This window comes from Tachyglossus aculeatus, chromosome 20 (genome assembly GCF_015852505.1).
Source record: "Tachyglossus aculeatus isolate mTacAcu1 chromosome 20, mTacAcu1.pri, whole genome shotgun sequence".
Taxonomy (NCBI): domain Eukaryota; kingdom Metazoa; phylum Chordata; class Mammalia; order Monotremata; family Tachyglossidae; genus Tachyglossus; species Tachyglossus aculeatus.
This window is the reverse complement of record NC_052085.1, coordinates 15,504,199-15,517,268: the sequence shown is the minus strand read 5'-3', so window position 1 is coordinate 15,517,268 and position 13,070 is coordinate 15,504,199. Positions and strand designations below refer to the sequence as shown.

General features: G+C 42.2%; 1 protein-coding gene across 2 annotated transcripts in view; it reads right to left on the bottom strand.

The window, feature by feature from the left end:
• The window catches only part of NAA16 (N-alpha-acetyltransferase 16, NatA auxiliary subunit), a 67,120-nt gene that overhangs the window by 7,486 nt on the left and 46,564 nt on the right, over positions 1-13,070 (bottom strand). The window contains exons 10-17 of one of the 2 annotated variants that reach the window (XM_038761598.1): positions 9,105-9,177; positions 7,007-7,176; positions 6,527-6,679; positions 4,101-4,229; positions 2,604-2,817; positions 1,893-2,086; positions 1,073-1,181; positions 458-556 (exon numbers count right to left, since the gene is read on the bottom strand). In XM_038761598.1, the coding sequence (XP_038617526.1) occupies positions 458-556; positions 1,073-1,181; positions 1,893-2,086; positions 2,604-2,817; positions 4,101-4,229; positions 6,527-6,679; positions 7,007-7,176; positions 9,105-9,177 (1,141 nt within the window). Of the gene's footprint in view, positions 1-457; positions 557-1,072; positions 1,182-1,892; positions 2,087-2,603; positions 2,818-4,100; positions 4,230-6,526; positions 6,680-7,006; positions 7,177-9,104; positions 9,178-13,070 lie in introns of those variants that run through there. The other variant, XM_038761599.1, reaches the window with a different exon arrangement.

Below are 13,070 nucleotides of genomic sequence, written 5' to 3'. Positions count from 1 at the left end.
GGGGATCCCATATGTTGCCAATTTGTACTTCCCAAGCACTTAGTACAGTGCTCTGCACAGAGTAAGCGCTCAATAAATACGATTGAATGAATGAATGAATATGCGTTCTCAGTCCTAACAGACTGTGATTATGTTCTACCTACCCCAGCGCTCAGTACAGTGGATGACACACACTAAGTACTTTAACAATTAATCAATCAATCAATCGTATTTATTGAGCGCTTACTGTGTGCAGAGCACTGTACTAAACGCTTGGGAAGTACAAGTTGGCAACATATAGAGATAGTCCCTACCCAACAGTGGGCTCACAGTCTAAAAGGGTGAGACAAGAAAACAAAACCAAACATACTAACAAAATAAAATAAAATAAAATAATATAAAATAATATAATATAATATAATAAATACCACAGTTATTATTATTATTAGATGGTCTGTAATTATTTCATTGTACTTACCACATTTAGAAAACTTAATTAAGCATTCATGTAGCCATGGATTATTACTGTTAATCGCAAATGCTCTTTTGACTGACTGCAGCATTAACAGAAACTTTCCTGGATCAGAGAAACCAAAGAAAAATAATCATTAAAAAAATTATGGGGTTTTTTCTGGGTAACGAAAGACAGCCTTGAATATAAACACCCCCTTCAATCATAACCCAGAGCTTGCTAAATTTACCAAAAAATTTTGATCAACCCAAAAAGAAACTCATTTTTGCATTTCTCTTTTCTTTAATCGTGTTAAAATTCTACTTAGTATATGTTCTGAGGGACACAAACACCCAGCCAATAAAATTAAATGAGGGTCATACAATAAAATGATTTTGTGTTTAATCTCTAAGGGGCAAAGCCTAGAACAGTGCTTGGCACACAGTAAGCACTTAATACCATCATTGTTGTTGTTATTATTATTATTATTATTATCGACACCATTTTTTCTTTACCTTAAATGAGTCTCTTTAAGTGAGAAGCCACTGGCAAAATGCAATTTAAGGAAAACCTCGTATCCCCGTGAATGTATTCCTCAGAAAACCCAGTACCTTAGGCAAAAGTTAGAGAGCTCCACTTTACCTTTTCTAAAGTATATTTCAAATGCTAAAAGATGGGTATCTATGTTATCAGCAACCAGGTTTTTAAGTGGAATAAGGAACTTAATAGCCTCTTCTAATGGATTTTCTACCTGTTTCAATAAAAAGAAAAACACTTCAGAAAAAAACTGCAAAAAATTTTCCCCCATACATCTACAATTAAAACTTTTTATTTTCCTTTGTCAGGAAATGAAATCCCACCTAATGTTATATTATAGCAGTCAATAATCTCATCATTTATAACCACTTAATTCTTCATTTGTTAAAAATATTAAAAGCAATTATATAAACTATTTTCAAAAGAGTCATGGATCTGAATTTCTACACTTCTACTCCAGGGCTTAAGTATTTTACTTAGAGGGGGAAAAAAAGAGAATGGGTTTAATATTTGATGAAAATATTGTCGGTCCCCTGAAAATATGTGCTTTTCCTATGCTTTTTGGATAGAGTGCTCTGGGGAATTAGGGAACACTGGCCTGACATCAGCCATCAATCTGGAGAGAACAAGAGGCAAAGTCGGAAAGAAAGGATTGTATGATTGGCCAAGGTAGGGGTTTCGTGATGTGAGTTTTCCTAAAAACAAAACGTAACCACAGGATAAATGACTGCACTTTCCGTAAATCGCCATTAAGTGGAGTTTGCTAGGCTTTGCCAAAAATTGTGATCCTTATATGCCGAAAACTTCAAATTCAAGACATTAAGTGTTTACATTTAAATGATCAAACACCAGGAATAGGATGAATACATTTCAAAAAAAAAAAAAAATTAAAAATATCACTGTAAAGTATTTTCCCATGCTTTACCCTTTCCAGTTTTTCAGGAACTAATTCTTCCTTAGGACCACTGGCTTCTTCCTCTTCCTCGTCTCTCTTTTTTTTCTGATTCTTTTGCTGTCGTTCTCTCTCGGCATGCTTCCTCTCTTCTTCCAGTTTGGCTTTTTTCTGGGCCCTCCTCTGCTTGCTAAGCACTTTCTTCAGTTCTTTAGCCGACAGATTTTCTAAGAGTAACATCAGAGATGGGAACAAAAAAACTCAATTCGAAGAGCATTTCACATGGAGGATCACCACGTTACTTCTGCCTGACTATGCCATAGAATGGAGCCGAGAAAGGGAAAGATAGCCTTTCGATCTTCTCTAAGTTATTTCGATACCTCTCAGACGTAACACTTTAAAAGTTCAGTGATATGGGGACCGTGGCTTTCAAGAAGTAGATTTAATGGACACGGGAGAATACATGCAATTTGGTAATGTCACAGCAACACCACGCTTGAATAATTTCTGCAGCTGTGAAAGTTTCTTCCCTTCTTCCTGGTTCGACAACTGGGCATCACTCCTTACACATCATCACCCTCCTGTCCTTCCTTACTGCTATCACCCACTTAGCAGACAGCTCAGTACACAGTGAATGCTCAATAAATATCATCGACTGACAGCTGTTCCTTATCACCTGATCAGATTGTTCTGATCCTTGATTTACATCTGGAAATCAATCACGACCCCCCACTTAAGAGTCACCTGAGTTCACTTCTTGTTCTTTACTTTCACTGGTGAGTGGATTATCATGTAACTTCAAGTATATTTCGATCGCTGATCGAGCAGCCTTGAAGTAGAAAGCATGTTTTCTGAGCACATCCTCTAATCTCAGAAGGTCAACGTAGGCACGGAGAGTCATCTTTCTCATGCAGTACGTATGGAAGTCAAACTGATCATCTGTTACCTCAAAAAAATGCTTTAAAATAAAAACCACAAGATCATTCCTCAACACCTGGCAGTAATTCTTACCTCTAATGCCCTTCAAAACAGAAACAGAACGTTTTGAAGAACGGTATTTACCACAGGCATTTTTTAAGGTCCTGTAAACAGAGTTGGACTCATGTAAAGACAATCTTGGAGGTTTTCTGGAAGTTCAGTTCTGGCTCTCCGTATATCCGTCTTTACGGTTATATGGTAATATGCAAAAATACCTGGAAAGTGCTTCTCAACCTCTTCCTCCTGAATAGCCATGGAATTCCACATGTGGACATTTCTGAGCACTTTGATTACCTGGTCATTTCCCCCTTCCTTTGTGTTACCCAGCCCGCTGAACCCACGTGGGAGAAATGAAATCACATCAGTCTACAACCCGCTAACAGAAATTCCTCATCTCTTTCAGCAGACCACTCCAGAGCTCAAGTAACTCTTTATCACTTAAATCATGTCTCCTCATGCACTTTTAGCACTTGCCTTTCATTCTACAGGAGACCCGTACCCTCTTTACAACAAGACCCCTCTTCCAACTCTAGAATCTCAGCTCTTCATGAAGTTTGATTTCTATTTTTCCCCCCTGTGCTCTTCCCATTTTCCTCAGACATGAGTCCTAATCCCAGAGAGATTAGAGTGAGAGAGACACTGGCTGGGGATCAGATCCTGGTGTAATAACAATAATCATAATGATGATGATAATAATAATGATGGCATTTGTTAAGCACTTACTATGTGCAAAGCACTGTTCTAAGTGCTGGGGGGGATACAAGGTGATCAGGATGTCCCACGTGGGGCTCACAGTCCTAATCCCCATTTTACATGAGGTAACTGAGGCTCTGAGAAGTTAAGTGACTTGCCCAAGGTCACACAGCAGACATGTGGCAGAGTCAGGATTCAAACCCGTGACCTCTGACTCCAAAGCCCGTGCTCTTTCCACTGAGCCACGCGGAGAGGTTAAACGCAGGGGGTTTACGGGTTGCCATCTGCTTGAGTGGTCCTTCGAAGCTAGGCTAGACTCACCAGAAGAGAGGGATTATGAAACAGTACAAAAATGCCAGGTAGAGGGATGCTGAAGAGGAAATTTGTCTCTTTAGGAGGACACTTAGCATCTTAAATGTAGGAAAACTGGCGCCAGCAATTGGATACAAACTCAGAAAGTTGGACGGCGGCTAGGAACGCTTTTCTCCATACGGCTCCCCACTAAGCAGGAGCAGGCAGGCCCTCACTGATTTCTACGTCTGCCTGAGAGAAAGAAATGGACGCGCTTACCCTTTCCATTTCGTGGCACTTCTTTAAGGCGTCTCCAAATTTCCCCAGTCTCTGATAGGAAGAAGCACACTCCGTCTGGAACCACATGCACTGCATTTCGTTTAGATTTTCCATGGCAGACGTGCCTTCCTGAAAAAGGGAAGATTCAAAACTATTTTGAAACCAAAATGATTCACCTGGTCTTCAAATCTGGTCTGCAGCTCAACGCCGAGATTGGAAGGTTTATTTCCACAGATTAGTATTTTATGTGAACACTTGCTAAGGAAGGGAAGGTGTTTGTTGTTGTATGGTATTCTCCCAAGCGATTAGTATAGTGCTTTGCACACAGTAAGCGCTCAATGAACACAATTAAAGACCAAGAAATGTGTGTCGCTTCATATCATTTCCCTCAATATAAACCATGGCTATAAAATAATCCCATTTTAAAATTACTTCTGAATCTCGTAACAGTAGCGACTGGTCCAAGCAAGATACCATATGACATCAGAGTAGCAAGTTGAAAAGTCTAGCAAAATGTGCGGGGGGATAAAAGGGAATATACAGCTTGGGCAGCTGGATGTGCAGTGATCTTGTCTGCTGTACGGGTTTTAATTAATGCTACAATTTAAAATTGTTTTTTTTCACTCATCAGAAGCTAAATGATTTGATTATCGAAACTAATTTCCGATGCACAATGGAGACAAGACAGGATGCTCATATAAAGAAAAAAGATAAAAGACATGAATTTTTGGACAAAGAAAGAGGGAAGAAATGAAAGCCAAAAGTAAGTTTGGAGTTAAGTCTTAAAGGCAAATCTAGAATCTCAAAATGTAATTCCAGGAAAAGACCCTGCCTCTGGAAGGGCCAAGGAATCTATTGGAACTCCATTCGGGTGGTCATAAGATAATCCTTACTACAATTCCTACAGTTACCAGGAACAACTTACTTTGGTTCTTTTTCTCGTATGTTACCTCGTCTACCTCAAAATAATTTTACTGGGAATGCATCCTTTAACACGTACGCAAAGCACACAAATACTCGTTTCCCAGCATGATACTCACAAACTGGAAACTAAAACACCCTACTGCTGCAAAAAATGACGACAGTTTGTAGACACATTTAATGCAATTCCAGCATTTGCAATTGCACTCCCAAGTCTAGGAAGATACTTTCTGGAAGTAATTTTCTCCATGGGATAATATTTTTTCAGTTGCATTTGTAAGAATTTATTTTATTTTGGTAGTATGTTTGATTTTGTTCTCTGTCTCCCCCTTTTAGACTGTGAGCCCACTGTTGGGTAGGGACTGTCTCTATATGTTGCCAACTTGTACTTCCCAAGCGCTTAATACAGTGCTCTGCACACAGTAAGCGCTCAATAAATACGATTGATGATGATGATGATGAAGTAACCAGCCTACCTGCTGAATTTATGTCTCTGACCCCACTGGCGCTCTTTCATCTCCTGCCGTAGATCGCCTTCACTGAACATTTTCACCACTCTTGTGGAAGCAGTGTGGCCTAGCGGATAGCGCCCGGGCCTAGGAGTCGGAAGGACCTGGGTTCTAATCCCAGCTCTGCCACTTGTCTACCGTGTGACCTTGGGCAAGTCACTTCACTTCTCTCTGCCTCAGTTACCTCATCCGTAAAATGGAGATTAACACTGAGCCCCATGTGGGACAGGGACTGTGTCCAACCTACCTTACATGTACCCCAGCGCTTAGCACATAGTAATGGCTTAAGTACCATTTTTATTATTGTTGACTGATTCTAACGATGGTTGGCAATATAACGTTTTCATAACATAAGGCTCTGCAGGCAAGCAACTATCATACTGTAGGGAGAATACCTAAATTCCGAAGTAAATGTCTTCCCACACACTATTTATAAACTTCGGCTTTTCCTTAACCTAGGGTTTATAGGGAACGTAGGCCCGTGTCATAGGACTGAGTGTAAAGCCGGTGCAGACAGCACTTCGTAAGACTTGCTGAAGTTAAAACTTGCTAAAAAACCCAAAAAATTAAAAATCACGAGTCAGGTTATAAAGCCAGGATTTAATGGCACATTACATTTCAAAGATTTATGGGTCAGATGATTTGTTTTTATTTTGCTACTTTAAGTCCTTGTGGTGGCTTGCATTCTGAGAAGATTTTTTTTTAAGAAATCGGATAATCTGCATTGAATCTGATGCGCCATCTTTACCCTGGAGTTAATTTTATGAAATCATTTATTAACCTCCTTAGGCGTGGTCTAGAGTGAAAAGAAATAAGAACTGCGGAATGAACTTGGGAAAGTCCTTTCGGGCCTTTAATTTCCTCATCAGTAAAATGGGGGAGGGAGGTAAATTGTGAGAATGTAGGAGAGGGGCTGGGTCCGATCCAATATCTATCCCAGCAGTGTTTAGGACCTAGTTAGTGCTTAATAAATGGCATAATTATGATAACGATTACCCTTGTGAACTTTGAACACATTTCTTCTGCCTCTTTCACCATATTTGCCCGTAGCATGTATTTTGCACATTTAGAGTTGATGAATCGATCGGCTGTATCCAAAGACTGAGCTTCATCCATCCATTTGGCAGCTTCTTTGAGATTTCCTATGTGCTGTAACAGAGAGAGGTATTACGAGGATTCGTATCATTCAAGTCAAAATGATTTTGGTTTATAAAAAATTTAAGAACCATTCAAATCTTATCGCTGCCTTCGTAGCTGTGAAGTTTCTAAAATGAAACCTCCCGGATTTGGATGCGATCATCACGGCGCAATTTATCAGATTAATTACAATCAACAATGCCTGATAGCTGAATCTGGGTGAATTACACGAAAACCTCGACTGAAATCGAACACTATCCAGCTCCAGGAAATCCCAGGTTTGCAATAAATCGTGGTGCTTCCTTTCTCATTGTAAAAGAGACTGCAACACAATTTTACCTTGTAAATTTTTGCTTTTATATAGAACAGTTCTATTAAAGTTGGCGTGCTCGCAATTGCAGCGTTAATGTAATCCAAAGCCAGTGAGCATTGGCCAAGTTTGTCAAAGTGCTGGGCCAGGAAATGCCGAACCCAAAGAAGCGTCGTTGGGGGCTCCTTCTCTCCGTTTTCTGTAATGAAGCATACATTCAGGTCAGAGGCTAAGGCAATTCATTCAACCCTATTTGCTGAGCGCTGTACTAAGTGCTTAACGCAGTGAATGGCTGCACTTAAAAACCTAGCAGCCTTAATTCCAACACTGCTTACTAAAATTTCCCTGTCTGGATCCTCCTATCTATTGATCGCTGACTGTATGCAGAGCACTGATCCCTTGCAAAAACACTATTTTCTACCCTGCTAGATTTTTATTTTTATTTTTATTTGGACCTTCTACTTTATGACACAAATGATTCTAAAATACAGACCTGATTTAGGAAAAACAATGTTAAATTAAAAGCCTAATCCTATGGGAAAGAAACTCGCCTAAAATCCTCGAATGATGATTGGGGGGCAGGGTGGGGGGAGTTCAATCCATCACTGATGTTTATTGAGTACCTACTGTGCCAGAGCACTGTGCTAAGCACTTGGGAAAATACAAGAGTTGGTGGATGCGATCTCTGCCCATAAGGAGCTCAAAGTCTACAGGGACAGACAGACATTAAACGCCAAGAGCACGGGCTTGGGAACCAAAGGACTTGGGTTCCGGTTCCGCCACTTGTCTGCTGAGTGACCCTGGGCAAGTCACTTAACTTCTCTGTGCCTCAGTTACCTCATCTGTTAAATGGGGACTAAGACAGTGAGCCCCTCGTAGGACAACCTGATTACCTTCCGTCTACTCCGGTGTTTTTAGAACAGTGCTTGGCACACAGTAAGCACTTAACAAATACCATAATAATAATAATAATAGCTATTATTATTATTTACTGTTAAAAATGGCAGATGAACCTCAGTCCTGAGGCGTCAATCAATCAGTGGTATTTGAGCGCTTACTGTGTGTAGAGTGCTGTATTATTATTATTAATTATAATATGTAATTATTATAATATAATGATAATAGTGGTATTTGTTACATGCTTACTACATGCCAAGCACTGTTCTAAGTGCCGTGGCAGATACAAGGTAATCAGGTTAGATTCAATCCCTGTCTCCCAGGAGGCTCACATTTCACAGAAGAGGGAACTGAGGCCCAGAGAAGGGAAGTGACTTGCCCAAGATCACAACTGAATCTGGCTGTGGCCTTAAGACCCACAACCGGAGAGAGCTGCCAAACATCTAGCGCTTAGGACAGTGCTTTGCACGTAGTAATCCCAAAATTATTATTATCCAGGAAGAGCAGGCCTGAGGGCAGGCTGGTGGGATCAGCATCTCGGAGCCCAATCCGGACGTCGGCTCCAATCCCCGAGTGCACTTGGGGGCAATGGGGAGCTGCGGGAAGAGCGTACCAACGCATCCCCTTATTTTCCCTTGAGACACTTCTTCTCCAACACCATTTCCAGGAAAAAGGAGCTCTCCTGGAGCGACAATGGAGTAGGCTCTTCCTGGGCAGGGACGGAGTGGTGGCCACACCTACTGCTCTTGTGTTTGCTCTCCTGCTTAATTCCTCCGCTTCCCCCTCTCTCTCCCTCTCCAGTGAGTTACACAATTAAGCGCACATAGTAAGTGCTCAATAGATATGATTGAATGAATGCTAAATCAATGGATTGATTAGCAGGGATTATTACAGCAATGAGAATCTGGGAGGTGGGTGAGAAATGCTGCAGGACTCCAACAGGCCAAGCACTGAGTAATAATAATAACGACATTTATTAAGTGCTTACTATGTGCAAATCACTGTTCTAAGCGCTGGGCACTGCTCTAAGCTTAGTACAGTGCTCTGCACACAATAAACGCTCAATATGACTGAATTAATTGCTAATTACTATAATTACTACTAATAATGGTGGAGTCTGTCAATTAATCAATGGTATTTATTGAGCACCTACTGTGTGGTGAGCACTATCCTAAGCACTGGGTCAGATACAAGCTAAATCAAGTTGAACCCCATCCAAATAAGACTTACCATGTGGACTGAAAAAGTCGCACGCTTTCAGGGAGGCTTCGTAATTAGTGACAAGTTCCTGGATGGTAGTAACCTGCATCATAACAAGCAACACAGAAAAAAATGTTGCTTTTAAAGCCAAAGCGTTTGAATTAATTTTATTCCATTTCAATGATAATCGGTCACCTTTTAAGGAGGCCATACAAAATGTTTTACTCGGGGGGGAGAAAACCCCAACTGCCACCCAGGACTTTTCAACTGGGGTAGGGAAATAACAAAAGAAAAAGGCTTAGCACTTCTTTCATTTTCACAGAAAGAAATAACAACTGCATGTTACGAAACTTAAAATCTAAGGAAAAACACATTTCACCAGGTGCAAACTGTGACTGGCTGTAATTTCTGACGGTGTTCCTACATTACATATAGTCAGGCTTTGTGAACTTTTCCAAATGCAGTAAGGGTTGCATATTTGCTGCAGGCATTTCCTATTCCTGGGGCCTTGCTCCAGGCCAGCCAGGTACCTTGGGCTGGGGCAGCATGAGGCCTCCTCCCAATTTTAGCATCCTTAGGAAGGCTTGTGGTAGCAGCTGTTGGACTCGGAGACCTGAGGAGCCTGAAAACTCTCCTCCTCTAGCCACATTAGCAACCTGTTATTGTTGGGCTTATTATTTTCCCTGCCTTTCAGATTGCTTTTGTGTTCTTATTTTGTCTTTCCTTTTTGTTTTGGTTGCCAGCACTTCCCCGACTTATTCTTAGCCTGTGAGTCCCCCCCCAAGCGCTTAGTACAGTGCTTTGCACACAGTAAGCGCTCAATAAATACAACTGAATGAATGAATGGGAGTCAGGGATCAAGTCTAATTCTGACCCATTTTTCCCCAATGCTTAGCACACTGATTTTGCACACAGGCCATTAATGCGAGGGAGGAAGGGAGGAAGGGAGGAAGGAAGGAAGGAAGGAAGGAAGGAAGGAAGGAAGGAAGGGAGGAAGGGAGGAAGGGAAGGAAGGGAGGGGAGGGAAGGGAAGGGAGGGGAGTGAAGGAAGGAAAGAAGATCAAGAAATCCAGCATCATCTTGAGGAGACGGGTGGGGTGGGGTGGGGTGACAACTGCATCAACTTTCGGGCCAAACTGTGTTGAACATCTGTGTTTAAGATTAAGAGATCAGACCCACTGCCAACTTGCATCGAGCTCCTTGAGCTACTCCGTCAGCATTACCACCAGGTCAGCCACAATAACGAGCAGCAAGATGGAATCGTAAACAAGTCCTCATCAAGCTATTTTCCTCTCCACCCAACTTTCCTATGTCAGACGCGGTGAAGAGAACGGATGGCTAAAAGGTTCCCAAATGGCTACTATCTTTGTCCTCCTCCCTTTGCTGCTCGTGGCTTTCTCTCCGGTGTCTAGCTCACCCTCGCTCTCTGGCCACAACCTGATTTGTAAAAATAACAACAATGCCCATTTATTAGCATTATGAGATTTACGAGGCACTTTACTCCGTCCCGAGCACTGGGATGGCTACGTGAGAATCAGATCGGAAAAGTGCTTGTCCCATATGGGGCTCACAAACTCAGAGATGGGGAGAGGAAGCGGTTAAGTAACTTCCTCAAAGCCACCCGGCATACAGAAGTGAGATGGAGCAAAAACCCAGGTCCCAGACCCATTAGCTCCTTCCAAGAGGCCTTGGGCCTTGGAGATGTTGCTACTTTGAAAACCTAATGAAAAATAAACGAGGACCTGACAAACAAAACAAGGCCTAAAAATTTCCTTTTCTAAATATAGCATCCCATCTGCCATATTGTTTGTTCTGCTTAGCCAAAACTGTTTTTTTTTCCTTCCTGAAACGGTGGTTATATTTTATCCAAGTCTTATAAAAACCTGGAGTTGCTGTATGCATTTTACAGCACTTTAGAAACTCTTTGGTTGTATTTCAATTCACCTCAATCAGATTTACTCTTTCACACAAACTTCCAAAGGAAAAAGGAGTTCAACACATTTTTTCATGTTTCAGGCAAGCTCAGGAAGGATTTCCTGTTCTTCAAAGAGGAAATTCTCTTTGACCTATGGGAAAATGATCATGCTACAACGCCTAAAAGGTCTAATGCTTTGCTAGTAATCAAAACAGTAATAATGGTACTTAAGTGCTTACTATGTGCCAAGCCCTGTTCTAAGCACTGGGATAAATGCAAGGTAATCAGGATGTCCCACGAGGGGCTCGCAGTCTCCGTTTACCAGATGAGGGAACTGAGGTACAGAGAAGTGAAGCGATTTGTCCGAGGTCACAAGGCAGCCAAGTGGCAGAGCTGGAATTAGAACCCACATCCTTGGACTTCCAAGCGCGGGCTCCTTCCACTATTTAAGTCAATTTTTTTAAAAAAAGGAATCACTAAACTTTCTCTGATGCTTGAGCTGAGGGGTAAAAATTTGACCTGCTTTGTCCCAGTTCAACATGAATATGGCTAATTGAACTTCCCCAAGCACTTAGTACAGTGCTCTGCACACAGAAAGCGCTCAATAAATACAACTGAATGAATGAATGAATAACTGTACTACATAAAACATGCATTCATTAGGCGGCATTCATGTCGATCTGCACTCTCCCAAGCGCTTCATACAGTGCTCTGCACACAGTAAGCTCTCAATAAATACGACTGAATGAATGAATGAATGTACTAAGACAACCAGAATTTGACGGCCGAATTTCTACTACTCGAAATTTATCAAAGTGGACTGTAAATGAGAATGAACTTTCCAAATCTAGTGAAGCAGTGTGGTGTAGTGTATAGAGCAGGGGCCTGAGATCCAGAAGATCATTGGTTCTAATCCTAGATCCCCGGCTTGTCTGCTGTATGACCTTGGGCAAGTCACTTCACTTCCCTGGACCTCAGTTACCTCATCTGTAAAATGGGCATCGGGACTTACATCCACATAGTAAGTGCTTAACAAATACCATTATTCAGCACTTGGAACAGTGCTTGGCACATAAAGTGCTTAACAACTGCTCAGTATTATAATTCATTAAAGCATCAACCCTTCCAATAAGGAATAAACCCAATAACTCTCTCAGCTCCATAATGAATCCATTCATTTCCAACAACAACAACAACAATCCTGCTTGGCGGTAATCAACTAAGGCACAACAGGAAACCCAGAAGAGGAACGGGAAAGGCAGTATTTCCTAGTGGACCGAGCACAGGCCTGAGGGTCAGAAGGCCCTGAGTTCGGATCCCAGCTCCGCCACTTTTCTGCTGTGATCTTTGGCGAGTCAATTCCCTCTCCTGGGCCTCAGTTCCCTCCCCTGTAAAATGGGGATTAAGACTGTGAACCCAATGTGAGGCAGGGACTGTGTCCGACCTGATTCGCTTGTACTAGCCCAGCGCTTAGTACAGTGCCTGGTATATAGTAAGTGCTTAACAAATACCACTAGAAGGGATCCACGGATGGGTTCAGCTGAGCAGGCCTGGACAGCCCCGTTGTCTGGGGCCGAGGGGGCGGGGAAACCATAGCACAAAGGCCGGGATGCTACTGCATATGGGCAGTGGCTCCACACAGTTGTGGTTGCCCACCCCTGCCCTACCCCATGAGCTCCTGGGATGACAACTCCCACGAATGCAGAGGGGCAGATTTCCAGTCCCCGAGGAGGCCCAGATGGTCTCTTCAGACCCCCAGCCAAAGAACCAAAGAGAAAGAAAGACAAGAATCCAATCCCGGATACACAGGAAGACAAAGGTCCTCACCCAAAACTCATTCATCCCTCCCTCCAGCTCTTGGGAATCTTACTTTCTTTGCTACAGCTGCTGCCGTGAGCTCGCTGTGGGTAGGAATGTGTCTGTCTGTGGTTATATTGTACTCTCCCAAGTGCTTAGTACACAGTTAAGCCCTCAGGAAATTTGATGGAATGACTGAATGAATGCTCGTCTGCTCACCTCAGCTCTCAAGCCATTTGGGAGGGAGAGTATGACAGAGAAAGAAGGAATGTATTAGGGTGGGA